General features: G+C 45.8%; 1 protein-coding gene across 9 annotated transcripts in view; it reads right to left on the bottom strand.

The window, feature by feature from the left end:
- IL1RAPL2 (interleukin 1 receptor accessory protein like 2) overlaps positions 1-13342 on the bottom strand; it is a 335478-nt gene that overhangs the window by 91349 nt on the left and 230787 nt on the right. For all 9 annotated transcript variants that reach the window (XM_048959238.1, XM_048959240.1, XM_048959237.1 and 6 more), the window contains one exon: positions 2425-2499. In XM_048959238.1, coding sequence (XP_048815195.1) covers positions 2425-2499 — 75 coding nt within the window. The remainder of the gene's footprint in view (positions 1-2424; positions 2500-13342) is intronic.

The raw sequence follows: 13342 nt of genomic DNA, 5'->3' as shown, positions 1-13342 counted from the left end.
GAAGTCTGCAATCAGGTCAAATAAGCTGCTGAATAGTCAGGCTGCTGTCCTGAGTTCTAGGAAGATTTTGTGTGGCACTGCGCTCATCATTCAGAATAATGCTACAATAACTATAAATCTCATAAGGCAAAGACAGCCATTTCTTTAGAGATTAGCTTTCCAATAGAAATCTAACATAATCTCTGCAGAGCAAGCATATGAATTAAACTCCATTTCTGTTGTAGTTTAGAGGTGCATTCGTACTTGCAGGACCTCAGGTAGAGCAAGCACATTGGGTGCCGCAACCCTGAGGTCTGCAGGCCCTCTGAAACACACATCCTTTCAAACAAACTTTGTTTTCATGCTGAATGCAGCCCACAAGAACAACACTTGTTCGAAACTCCAAGAAGCTTAGCAGGGTTTCAAAAGAGTATGCCAGCAGATGATCTTACAGAGAACTCCATCCTGTTACTTTACTGCAGCCAAATGATTCTCTTTCCTACAAAGCCCGGTGCTCGGAGTGGGGCAGCAGCACACAGCAGAGGTCAGCGTGGCTCCAGGGCCACCCACAAGCTGAAGTGTTCGCTGAGAACCTTCCAGCTCCATCTATCGGCCATTTAAAATCAGGGGCATACGGTGAATTTCACTGTATATCACAGAAATCATTTCAGGTTCTTCCCCAAACATTAAACTTTTGCAGCATAATATGGTTTACTGGCAATAACCAAATGCATTATCGTGTCAGAATAAAAGCAGCATATGTAAATTCCCTGATCTTAGAGGACAACTAATGGAATACATTTCAGCACATAATGATGCAAGATTTATATTTTGCTCTGGAGATATTGCCAAATCCTGTTTTGGAGCCATATCTCCAAGGAGAGAAAGGGTTTTGTTTGTTTCCATCTTACTTATTTTAATCAAACCCTTTTTAATCAGTCAGAACAAAATGTTTTCACGTAGGAAGAAAGAAGAAACTCGGTACAAAATCAACAGAGTCCTGATGAAACTTGGAGCAGGAAATGAAGATGCAATGAAAGTGCAGGAAGCAAAGACGTGCGCTCAGAGTGCCTCTATCACACAGCTGCATGCAGGGACAGCGTGCTCCCAGGGGAAATCATTAGCAAGTTGACTTTAAAGAAGCTGCACCTGGGGACCATATTCAGCCTTTGGGGCTGATCCAAACCTTGATGACGGCTCTGCTGTTAGTTTTGGTGAGTTTCTGACTGTGGCCTCAGACCCACCATGTAGTATCTCCTCATTTTAGGGTCACTTTGTGCTCAGCTACACACAAGTCCCGAGGACGGGCACCTGAGTGTGCAGCACTCAGCCAGCAGGCACTGGCTGCAGCCCAGATCCACTGCTACCTTCCTTGTGCAAGTCCTGCCTGCCTCCCAAGCCCATTCAGGTATGTGAGAGTAAGTTTAGGAAAGGGCACAAATTATTCACATTCTTGCCGCAATTCAACCATCACCTTCAGGAAGTCCAGCCTTGTTCTTAAATATTCCATGGCGTCTCCAGTGTTATGCTGAAAATGTTAGGCACCTAGCTTAAAAAAACTGATGTCAGAAAACCAGACAAAAGGCTTTGCCACACTTACCAGCCACCTTGCACGTTCCATTCTGACCCTGCTTGCCTTTAAGCACCATTCCACCATTGAATCCTAACCAATTTTTGGTGTAACAGAGGAAGAGAATCAAGCTTTAGAGGAAGGAAAACACTGCACCTTCAGCACGCAGTGAATAACCCATGCCTACAAAACATCTCTTGTAGTTCAAATTCATGGTACCACAGCCCTCAATAGCAACTCCACTTTATGCTGCTTAAAATTAGAAATCTGTTTTCAGGACATTAAAAAAAAACTCTGAAGCTTCAAAGCCAAGCAACTCAGCAACAAGATGCCTTGAGTTCCCCAAAGTTTGCAGAACTTTCTTACAGTCTTTCAACACAAGAGAAAATACAGGCTGCCAGCTGAGAGTCAAGGATATGCAATCACACAAGAAAATACAACAGGAGTGAGAAAAGCATACAAGCATCTTTGTCAAAAGTCCTTTCTTCAGAACAACCTGAAAATGCACTGTTTTCCATTAACTTTTAAAGGAATCAGCATTTCTTTTATGAGACTATTTGTCTTAGGGAGAACATCAGCTGATCGATACCACTCCAATGTAGACATATGTTAGCCTATCAATCATACATTAAAGAGAACAGCAGAACTTCACATTTAGTACCCTGTGTAACCAATTAGTACTGCCATTCCCTGATGTTACACAAGTTCATTCCTTCAAATTGCAATGGCAGTGAAGTCTACAGTTATAAATGAGAAGCTGCAAATTGATTTGCATGTAATAACAGCACTGCTAAACCTTTCTTAGCACTTTCAATTTCCCCTATCTGCGACCAGAGTGGAAGCGTAGGATCTATTATTCCCAGAAGGGGACTTACCCAGCTGGACATCTATAACAGTTGGCTGGTTCTCCATGGGGAACAATGGCTTTGGAGGCTTGTCTGTGAGTAAAGCTAGAAAACAAAATGAGAAAATGTAATGGAAAAATTGAGACAAATAACTGGACAAGAAAACCTCTGTCATGTAAGCAATCAAATGTTTGTAGGCTTGGTGGTACGTAAACATTTATTACACGGTATTGCTGCTTTGGTGCTAGGCTGCCAAAGCAGTACTGAACTCGCAGTGGCCGCCGATTCAGTGGAAATGAATGATTTCAAGTCACATCCTTAAACAAAGCATGAAAAGAAGCTCCATTTCTAATTCTTAAACTACATATAATGTCTATATAAATATTTTGCAGTTAACACGCTTAACTCATCTGCAATGTCCACGTAATCATTTCAGTGTGACCAATCCCAACACGTCTTCAAGTTTTCTCAAAGCGGTATTTAGATTCTTAAAGAAAACTTGCCCAGAATGTTGTGCATTGAGTCCCAACAGCTTTACACCTCACCTATACTCCCACACAAATAGGATGAGGCATCAGATGCTCATTTCAAAGCATAAGTGGCTTAGTTTCAGCTGGGTCTGAGCTGCTTTTCTTCATAATGACTGGCATGATGCTGTATCTTGGTTTTAGGAGAAAAAAAATACTGATAGCGCAAGTGCTTTCACATTCCTTCTGCAGACCAATGTTTCTAGTTGTTGCTGTGCTGTAGCAGCTGTATGGAGCCAAAGACAGTTCGGTTTCTCTACTTCTTGCACTGTCCAGCCAGTGAAGGGGATGAGGGGACAAAAGGAGCTGGGAGGTGACAGAACCAGAACAGACGACCTAAACTGGCCAAAAGGATATTTCATTCCATGTGACATTCTGCAGAAAGGAAAGCTGAAAAACCCCTGAGTTTGGGGGGGTGCAGCCAGGGGACAGGCTGGGCATTGATCAACAGGTGGGAAGCAATTGCTTGTACATGCCCTCATCTCCTCAGAAGTCTCAGCACTTACTAATTTGATAGGAAATGAGCCTGCCCAGAGCTTTGTTAGATCAAACTGACAGCTGCCATTAGCTCAGGCAGCAGCTCATTCATCAACCCAAACTTGTAATAGGAGATGGCTGTGACTTTGGGGTTGTGCCATACATAGATCATCTGCAGAGGGACCATGTTAGTGGTACACCATGGCTTGCAAGGTTCTGGTCATCCCTGTATCTCTGCTAGGTCCCTCCTGTTACAGCTCCTCCAATCCATAGCTGTGCTGCCCTTGCCCCAAGATGAACTGGGTAGGATGGCAGCTGAGATACAGGTCTTCATGATACAAGGGGACAGCATGCCTGCCAGCTGCTTGGTGTCTACCAAAAGTGCTCCCACTACTAGCAGCCCAAAATACCAACCTGCCCCCATCCTTTCTGGCCAACTTGGCTCCTCCAACCAGGGGGCGACCAGTGCCCCACTCTGCTGCCTGGCAGCATCAGCCCAGGGGCAGAAAATTCTAACATGGCATGTGGTTGATAATGGCATCCCACTCGCATGTCCTGGGGTCACTGCCTTGCAGGATCATGCCACCCATGGACGTGGAAACAGTACCTGGAGGAGTCCATAGCTGGCAGAAGCAGGAGGGCACTCATGGGTGCACATGGAAAACCTGACAGTGCCCTCCCACCTGCTGATGTTCATGACTGCTCTCCCCATGCAGTTGCCTAGAGCTCCCAGTTTGACCGTGTGAGTGGCACCCCAGAGCACTGGAGGAGCATCTCCTATGAGGACATGAAGGAAGTGAGGGGCTGGAGCTGATGGTGGAGCCAGGGCTGAGCACAGGCCCATGCCCCAGGCTCCCCATTGGGGGAGCTCACCAAGGTGGCTCAGTTCCTGGGGTGGGAGCTGATGGTGGCAGTGCAGGAGGCCATTGCCTGCCACATGTCCTTTGTGGCCATGTATATCAACCCCAACACCAAGTACAACACGGTGCCCTCCCACCTCATGGACCAGGGCATCCCCCCTTCACGTGTGAAGGACTCCTGGACCCCCTAACCCTTCTGCTCCTGCTCAGCACCCTCACAACTCCCCACGCATCACCAGTAAAAGAGGAACCTCTTCACTGCAGCCCAGAGCATGTGTGTCAATCAGCATTAGGTACAGAAGATGCTGGGCACTGACTTGCACTTCTGCACACACATCTGAGGCCCACATACATGCAGATTTCTACTTCTGCAAAAATAAAGGAGCTGGATTTCTGTCTTCCCCCACCTCCCCAGCACACCTCACACCTGCTTAACAGCTGCTGCATCACAGCATCACACATCACCCACTGGGACACACGTTCAGCTGCACTGACACTGCTTTTGCGGGAGGAATAAAGAAATAAGGACGCTTTTCCAGCACATGACAAACAAATTTTGTTTTGTGGCCCCTGTGCCACCTCTGACCTCACCACGGGGAAGGGGCAAGGTGAGTGGGATGGGGCTGAATGCATCCCTGGGGCAGCCAGGAGAGGGCTGGAGTTCCAACCTTTCCACTGCCCCAAAGCAGTGATGGCAAAAGGAGAAATTTGGAGGTCACTTAGTGCTGGTTGGGCTGTCAGGGACTAGCCCAGTCCCAGCTACAGCCCTCTAGCAGCTGCTAGTGCCTGGCCAACAGGATGAGGAGCCAGCCAAGTGCCAGGAATATGCTGCACCCATGTAAGCAGAAAAAATAATCCCTCTGGTAATTCTGCCAGGGCAGAGGTGGGCTCTGCTCTGCTTCCAGATTTCTAATGCAGACCAAAGAGCCAGCAGGTAAATATAGATTAACATCAGGGATAGGTAGAATTGGTGGATTCAGTCAAAAGTGAACAGGGACCTCAACTTCTTTTTCATTCCCCCATGGAGCTGTGGATATACAAATACTTTATAAGACAGAAAAAAATGTTACTGAGGGTTTAGAAATAAAAGCTTACACATTTCCACAGTGTGTTTCAACTGACTTCAGCTGCATTACTGATGGGTATAAAACTGGATATGAGCAGCAGCGTGCGCCTGCAACCTGGAAAGTGGCTGCCTGGTGCATTGCTTCAGAAGCACTGCCAGCAGGGCAGGAAGGGGATCATGAAACCCCATCTGCTGTGGTAGCCCAAGGCTGGGCTGTGTGGGCTCTGGGCAGCCTGAGGTGGTGGGAGGGGGAGAATGGAGGGGGCAGCCAGCCTGCTGGGGGTGGGACTGGGGGCTTTAAGGTCCCTTCCAACCCAAGCTGTGCTGTGATTCTGAGATCACGGTGAAACTGCTGGCTGCAAGGGCAATGACAACATGCTAGTATAATCACCTCAAACTGAGGGTTTGGTAAGTTTGAGTATTATGAACAGAATTTAAAAAACGGAGCTGTATCTTCAGATTTCTGTAGTTCCAAGTCACTGAACACTTGCCTTTATGGAGTCAAGTGCCATGCACAGAATGTTAACAGCAAGGCCTGTCCTATCATTTGCAAGACTTTTCTAGAGCTACTGGGGACAATAAACCACCTACTACAGCAGGCTCTTAGGCAAGCCGTTGCTACATTGCTTCTCATGGTGCAGCCTCCTGTGTGATGGGCCACAGAGCTGGGAGCCCGGCAGGGGGCAAAGGCAAGGTCTGGAGACAGGGGGCAATCAACAAAGTCATTTGTTCAGCAGTCATTTTTTCATTATGCCCCCAGGTGGGAAAGGGAGCAAGCCTCAGCTCAGTTTCTCAAAGCCTGATCTCTACCACTGCTTTACTTTCACACTGGATAGGATGCTCTGGACAGCATGGAAACCAAAGCAAAAGCCCTGCCCAACACCATGATTTGGAAAACAGTGAGCAATAGAGCTAGGCAGGAGCCCAGCAATCATCATTTTTGGCACAGTGAAACACACTCGCATCATTTCTTACCGACAAATCAGAAGCGTGGCCATCAGTGAAGCAGTTTAGCTTCTGGTCCCGCTTACAGCACATTATTGGCACCTAGTGGCAGACAGGACAGCCCAAGCCTCGCTCCAAGCATGTTCTGGAGGAGGAAAGCTCACATGAACACAGCCTTATTCTGACACAGGAGTCGCTCACTTTCCCATGCCTGCATCACTGAGCTAAGTGCACTGCTAACAGATACTCGGTGGATCTATAAAGCAAAAAGATACCCACACAGGGGTGAACATCTCTGCTGTGAATCCAGTTGCACTTGGAACAAATCCAAAGGAACAAATCCACCTCTCATACCAAAAATAACAGACTATAGTTAGGTAAGCACAGGAGGCAGGACAGCAAACAGGACACAAACCACACAGCTCTCCCCACTGCTCCAGAGGAAACCCCTTCCATCTCTAGCTAGCCACTGATCACCAGATGGAGCCAGCTGGTCCCAGCCACCTTTTCCCCAGGAAAACACATCGTTACCCAAACTAGACTTTACACCAGCTACCCTGACTTCTCACCGGCAGTGCCATGCAGGCCCACCCCAGCTTGGCTTGCCTTACTGCTCCAAGGGAAAGGCGGCCATGGGGACATTGCAAAGCATGGTAGATCATGGCTGGGGAGAGATGGCCATGCTGCGGCTGCTGGCCGAGCTGTGCTCTGGGCCTGGTAGGAAGATATTTGTCTGGGTGGTTGACAGCTGCCACTGGCTCAACACAGAGCAAGTCCTGCAGGAACTTGTGGACAAGGACATCTGCCTGGGATGTCTGTGTAGCAGACCCAGTGCTGCCCAGCAGGGAGCTGCCTGTGGAGAAGCTGTGTATCCTTTTTGTGTACACCATCCGGTTACCCATGGAAAACATAGCAGAGTGGCTCTGAGGGGGCTCCCAGCACCTCCTTCCTATGTGCCAGATCGGCACTACAGAGATGCTTTAGGCTCCTCTGACTTCCAGAGATGACACCTACCCTGCACATAGGACTACAAACCCAGGGCCTTGATGCTAAGGTACAAGTTAGAGCCAAGGCAGTCCTGAATTCCTTTCCTTCCTTTAAAATCTTTTACAATTACAATGATCTGGCAGCCAGTCAGAGCTCTTCATGGAGGATGTGAAATGGCCCAAAGGGATTTTGAGTCTAAAAGGCAATTAACTGGATCTTTAATGTTTATGAAAAACAAAAGCCATCCTTATTTTGGAGGTCAGACTTAAGATTCCTTATTCACCTCATGAAATGCACTATTGCTGTTTCTTAAGCAGTAAGAAGTGAGATATTCTCAGCTGCAAGGAATTCTAATCTAAAACAATCTGTGTACTCAACAGAAGTCCATAAACAACCTTCATTCAAATGCAAATTCCTCTCAGAGAAATTCCTTTAAGTTCTCTGTACAATTTTATAGATCATAGAGGAACTGAGTTCCAGCCTTGCTGAAGGTAAAGCTAGAACAAAAAGCTAATGCTATTACTATATCAACCTCCTTCATAAACCTAGCAGCATTATGTGCTCTCACCCAACTCTTGCTTCGCTTACAACTCTAAACTGTAACAAATAAATGCCTGCATACTTTCTTCCTATTATTGAATCGTAGAGCAGTACTTCTGCAAAGTATGAATATACCTCATTAACTGCCACAGGAAGAGCTGGGATAGAGCTGTCTATAAGTTTTTCTGATCCCTTGGAATATGACATGCTCCTGGGCTGCTGTGAGCAGCCATGCTTCTATGGCAAAGACACTGGAACAAGGATGAGATTGGTCCCCAAACATCAGCGCCCGGGGCCACACAACCAGAGGCACCTTCACAGGCACTGGGCCTGACAACGCAGCACTCCAGGGGGTTCTTTGCTTTCACTTTCCTTCCCAAGAAGGAAAATCCCACAAAAGCTGGGATGGCTTTGGTTACATTTACACACGTGACAGCTCTATGACTCTCAATTAAGTCTGCAGGGTGCCACGCAGGGTTGCATGCTTTGCCCTCAGTAACAGCTGGCATGCTACCTCAGGCATCACTTGGAGCCACAGATCTAGGATGACAGCCTGGAGAGGCATCTGGAAATGCAGGTGCCTTCTTCCCATGCTTGGTGGACGTGGCCAGAAGCTGTTTGAGAGCACCTGCTCAAAGGGCTGGTCCTTCCTAGGCTTATTTTCACCCCACTGGAAAGTTGAGAATGATTTCTGAGTTGCTGTGATTTCAACAGCTCTCATCAGGAGGTGGTTCCTTCAAGAGGTTTCCCGGCACAGCATCTTATGAATTAGTGCACTGATACTCTGCAGTTCTCATCCTCGTGCATTCTCATTCCCATAATACATGATACTTTCATTCTTTCTTCTCTATGGACACAGGAAATACGTTGTGTCAGGTGAAGTGCCTCAGAAAAACAGACCTGAGATCTGCAGCCAAGTGCCAGTGCAGCAGAGGAGACTAGCAGCTCACTTCTTCGCTACCATTTCAAAGATACCTCATTCCATAACCAAACATAGCTGACATGCTAATAACCTCTCCTAAAAAAATAAGGAAGCTGCTGCAGAGAAACAGTGATGCTTCTAAGTGATGGGAATTAGCTAGAGAAACTGCCATGTACCTTTGCGAGCACCACCTCCCTCACAGTCACTTACCTGACACATCTCTATTTCCCTATATTATTTCCTACTTCCAACTGGTTTCCAAACCATGTAAAAAGCTCTTCTCAGAGTGCTGAAGGCAGAAGTGTAAAAACATACATTCATATGTCTAAGAAATAGTTAAATACTGGGGAAAGGTTTTCTTCTTCCTTGGTGTGGATAATGACTTTTTCTCTGGTTGTGATGTACCCAAAGTACGTTAGCTAATTCTATGATTTTGCTATGAATGTACCTCCTGGACATTGGTTCATGTAATTTGCAGTGATGAAAGGAACAATTATCCCAATACGAAGCAGAATGCAGGGAATTAACAAAATTGTTTCAAATCTTCTATGAGGCAATTTGCATGCCAACCTACTTCCTTCAATCAAAGGACCTGGCATCCTCCCACCAGTAATTAACACAGAGCCTCCAGTATCATTCCAACAAGAATCTGGCTAACCTTTTGACAGCAGAACTGATGTGTTCGAATAGCATCCTCTGGGGCAAATAACAGCATGCCAAGTCTTTAATCTGAAACTAGCTCATACCCCAAGTTAAGCTTTTGTTCACTCCTAGTTCAAATACACATGCTTCCAGGCATGGCTTACATCTACTTTGGCAGCTAAAAATCTTGGCGGTGATGCTGTAACTTTCACACCATAGATGAAGCTGGAACTGCGTGCAAAATGCGAAATCAATATGTTAACCAGAGGGCACGTGCTGCCACGGGAGGTGCAGCATTACACCATTTGGAAAAGATGTACCTAACTCCCTTTGGCTCATCTGAAATTGCAGCTCGTGCCAGCAGATTTCTCAACAGCTGACAGCAAATGCTTCGGGCCTGACCTGCTACTGCTCTATCTGTTATGTTGCTGCTTACACCTATGCAAATGTGTGAGCCAACTGTGCAGATGTAAGTGTGACAGCTATAGCCTTGGCTGCCAGGGGCTGAACTGCGCACTTGCAGAGTTAGAACCTTGCCTAAAGAGGCAGAGGTTCCCACTTGGGCTCGTAATGAGTATCCTCTGTGGGCTGAGGCTCTAACACATCTTCTTCAGCAAATCCCACTACCAGATCACAGCAATTGCTCCTCATTTTGTTGGCGCAGCAGTAAATTACCACACAAGGTGACAAGCAGCAGAGAACCACAAACAGCAATTCATTCATAAAAATGCCGCTTTCCAAGGCCGTGTTTACATGGGGGCAGTGTTCCCTGATTAGCCATATTGTAGTGTGTGCCACCAGTCAAAGCACTCTTCAGCATTCAGCTATTGAGCAGCCTTTCCTGCACCACAGCAGTATCAAGCTGACAAAATGATTGCACCTTCATCCGTCACTTGCTGTAACGGAAATAAAGCCACTGCAACAAAATGTTGGCAAAGGATAAATGTCTCCACCTTTGAAAATAAACGCTGAGCACTTATTCTCAATAAACTCAAACTCAATAAACTCAGAACTTGCACAGAAGCCAGCAGCCATTATCCAGTGACAAAGAGTTTTTCTCTATTTATTACTATTCAAGCAGGAAATGCATCTTCTGGGACAGCAAGGTGAAATGATACAGCAACTGGCTGCCTCCCCTCTGCCACCAGCACCACAAACATCAGTGTTTGCAAATTCCACCCAGGATCAAGAGCGCTTTAAGGCACCGCTTGGCCTGCCTCTGTGGGACAATTTTCTGCAAGAATGAGTTTAGCATCTCTGTATTAGCAGAAAATAATTAGCATTCATCACATGAACTCTTTTTATGACATAACACAATCACAGTTTTAAGGAACAGCCTGAAACGCAGCTCTCAACGCAAATGAATTTTGAAGCACTCAGATGCTCCTGAATCATGACTGGTGGTGTTGATTCTAACCCACTAAGCCCTCAGAGCCTTGGAACAGACCTGTGTTGGAGAGGTGATGCTACCAGCATCAAGAAGCTGGCCCTGACTGCAGCCCCTTTGACCTTGAGAGCAGGCACATCCTTAATGACCAGCTGTATTGGTCTGTCCCACCCTTACGAGCTGTTCCAACAGCTCCTGCCACAAGGCACGACCTTGTAGCACAGGGTCCCTGTTTAAAACACATAATGGCAAGTGGCACTTCCAAGTGCAAAATCATCTCTGAGCAGAAAGTCTTGCTGCCAGCCTCTTCAACTGAGGTGCTTTCAGCTACTGCACACAGGATGCTCTTCGAGCACATGTGAACGATAGACTGCTAAGCAGAGAGGCACAGGAGCATCATGTGCTACACAATCTTTACTGAATTTACGAAATTATTAATGAGAAAGGAACTTCATTTTTGACCTTCTGGCTCCTCCAGTTTGCAGATTTGTGGAAGACCATCTGCCCCCTTCTTACAAGGCAGTCAATTTGCAAAGGGCTGTAGGAAGTGAAATGGTGGGATTCTGCTGGCACTTACACAGCAGAACACGACTTAGGAGGACTCTGGTGAAGTGGAATAGAAACAGCAGCATAGATTGCACCTTAATGAAGTACAGATGACAAAAATCCACAAGGTGCCTATCACAAAGTAATTACAACAGCACTGAACAATTAACACCACTGCAACACCCATGTCAAACGCCAGTGGCAGCTGATTGTAGTGCATCCCTTGATATGAAACATTACTTGTGCTTCACAGCATTGATGAGATAGTTACTGCCAGTGCTGCCACTGCAGGTTGGGTGCAGGAATAGAAGAATTCTGTGCTCACAGGGCTCTCACTGATGATAGCAAATAACCATGCTCCTATATTTGCCAATACACCTTTCTTTCCCCTGTATTTATAAATTTCAAAGACTAGATAAGATTATACACGATCATTTTATTCACTTCCTAAATGTGGGTCTTGTATCCTCTTTTTATAAAACAAACATGAGCTTCCTGAGAAATAGAGAAAAAAGTGTAATAAATTGTTCCTAAGCTCAAATTGCATTTTCCTGCAATATAATGCATGAAAATCTCAACTGGAGTGTACTTCATGTAATGAATGGAGCATACTGAACACAAAGAATACCTGCACTCATACTGTTTCTCTTGGACTTTGGGCAGAAATCAGATGCTTGAAGCAACCCTCCATTTCAAGGAGATCCACAGAGAACATTTTGTGACATTTTAAATCTTGGATTTCTTAACTCTTTTCTCCTTTTCTTACAAAAAAGAAAAGAAACGGTAATGGAGAATGCCAGATCTCATCATTCATCTCTGAGGGACAGCAGGGGACTTTGCATGCAAATGAAGGCTATCATTCTTGTCAACCTGAAGTCAGATACCATAAGCCTGCAGTCCACAACCAATTAGTATCCCATGATCAATGCGACCACTTGTGTGCACAGAACTGCTGCACCATGGCACTACCCCAGCAACATGAAGTATCACAGAGTGGATGTTAGCTGCCACATTATTAGGACTCAAAGTAATTCACTATTTTCTTAAACTAAAAACCCAGTATTAGAAATGATTTATCAAAGGAGAATTATGGATGATGAACGCTAGCAAAATATTAAGTCACCTAAAGTACTGTATCCAGGCAAAGCTGTGGCTGCTCTCTCAAAAGTCAGGAGAAGCCTCCTTCGGGCCCCACAGCAGCTCCAGCCACACATATCCCAGCCTGGCAAAGCAGGAGCTGCTGCATCTTCCCCTCTCTTGGTTTGCTGTCTCAGGTAACCACAAGCCTCCCTGAGCTCAGGGTCAAAAGCTTTTCAAATACAAGGACAGAGCTACTGAAGATATTTTACCTGAAGCCTTGAATGCGGTAGAGAACATCTAGAACTTGTGCTTTGGACATAACGAGATGTTACATGGTGTAACAGCACAGCCTTCTTTGATGTTCAGCAGGAGCATCACGATTTCAAAGCTGCCATACTGCCAACAGTTTTTAAATGGAATGTCATAGAATCACAGAATCACCAAGGCTGGAGAAAGACCTCTGGATCATCCAGTCCAACCTCCACCTACCACCACGATTAAACCCCACTGAACTGCAGCGCTGTCAGAAAAAACACTGGGCAGAATCATATCATTATGGTATAGAGTAGAGGAAAAAAGAGTAACAGCAGGCAGAATACAAGCACGTAAAAATCACTAGAGATGCACTTGCTACTGCTTATCCTCCTAATGACCAAAGACTGAAAAAATGTAAAGCAGCTGATGAAAGACTATGCTTTAAGAAATGAAGGAGATAGTTCAGGTATGGAATTTACTGCCTTATTTGGGCCAAAGTATTTAAAAGAATTTTAAAAAGTAACATTCATAGAAATCTCTGATGGGATAGTGCATTTACAGAGTCAGTGGTACAGCTTTCACTGCTTCCATCAGAATTAATACTAGCTAATGGGAAGCAGAATAACCCCCTGGTGATCAGTGTGGGACCAGAGTCATTCATATCAGCTTCTACCAAACACAAGGTGGTTTTCTCATCTGATACTTTTCATTGAA

The sequence above is a fragment of the Lagopus muta genome, chromosome 13, assembly GCF_023343835.1.
Source record: "Lagopus muta isolate bLagMut1 chromosome 13, bLagMut1 primary, whole genome shotgun sequence".
In the NCBI taxonomy this organism is placed as follows: domain Eukaryota; kingdom Metazoa; phylum Chordata; class Aves; order Galliformes; family Phasianidae; genus Lagopus; species Lagopus muta.
Note: the sequence above shows the minus strand (reverse complement) of the source record. Positions and strands in the feature narration are given on the sequence as shown.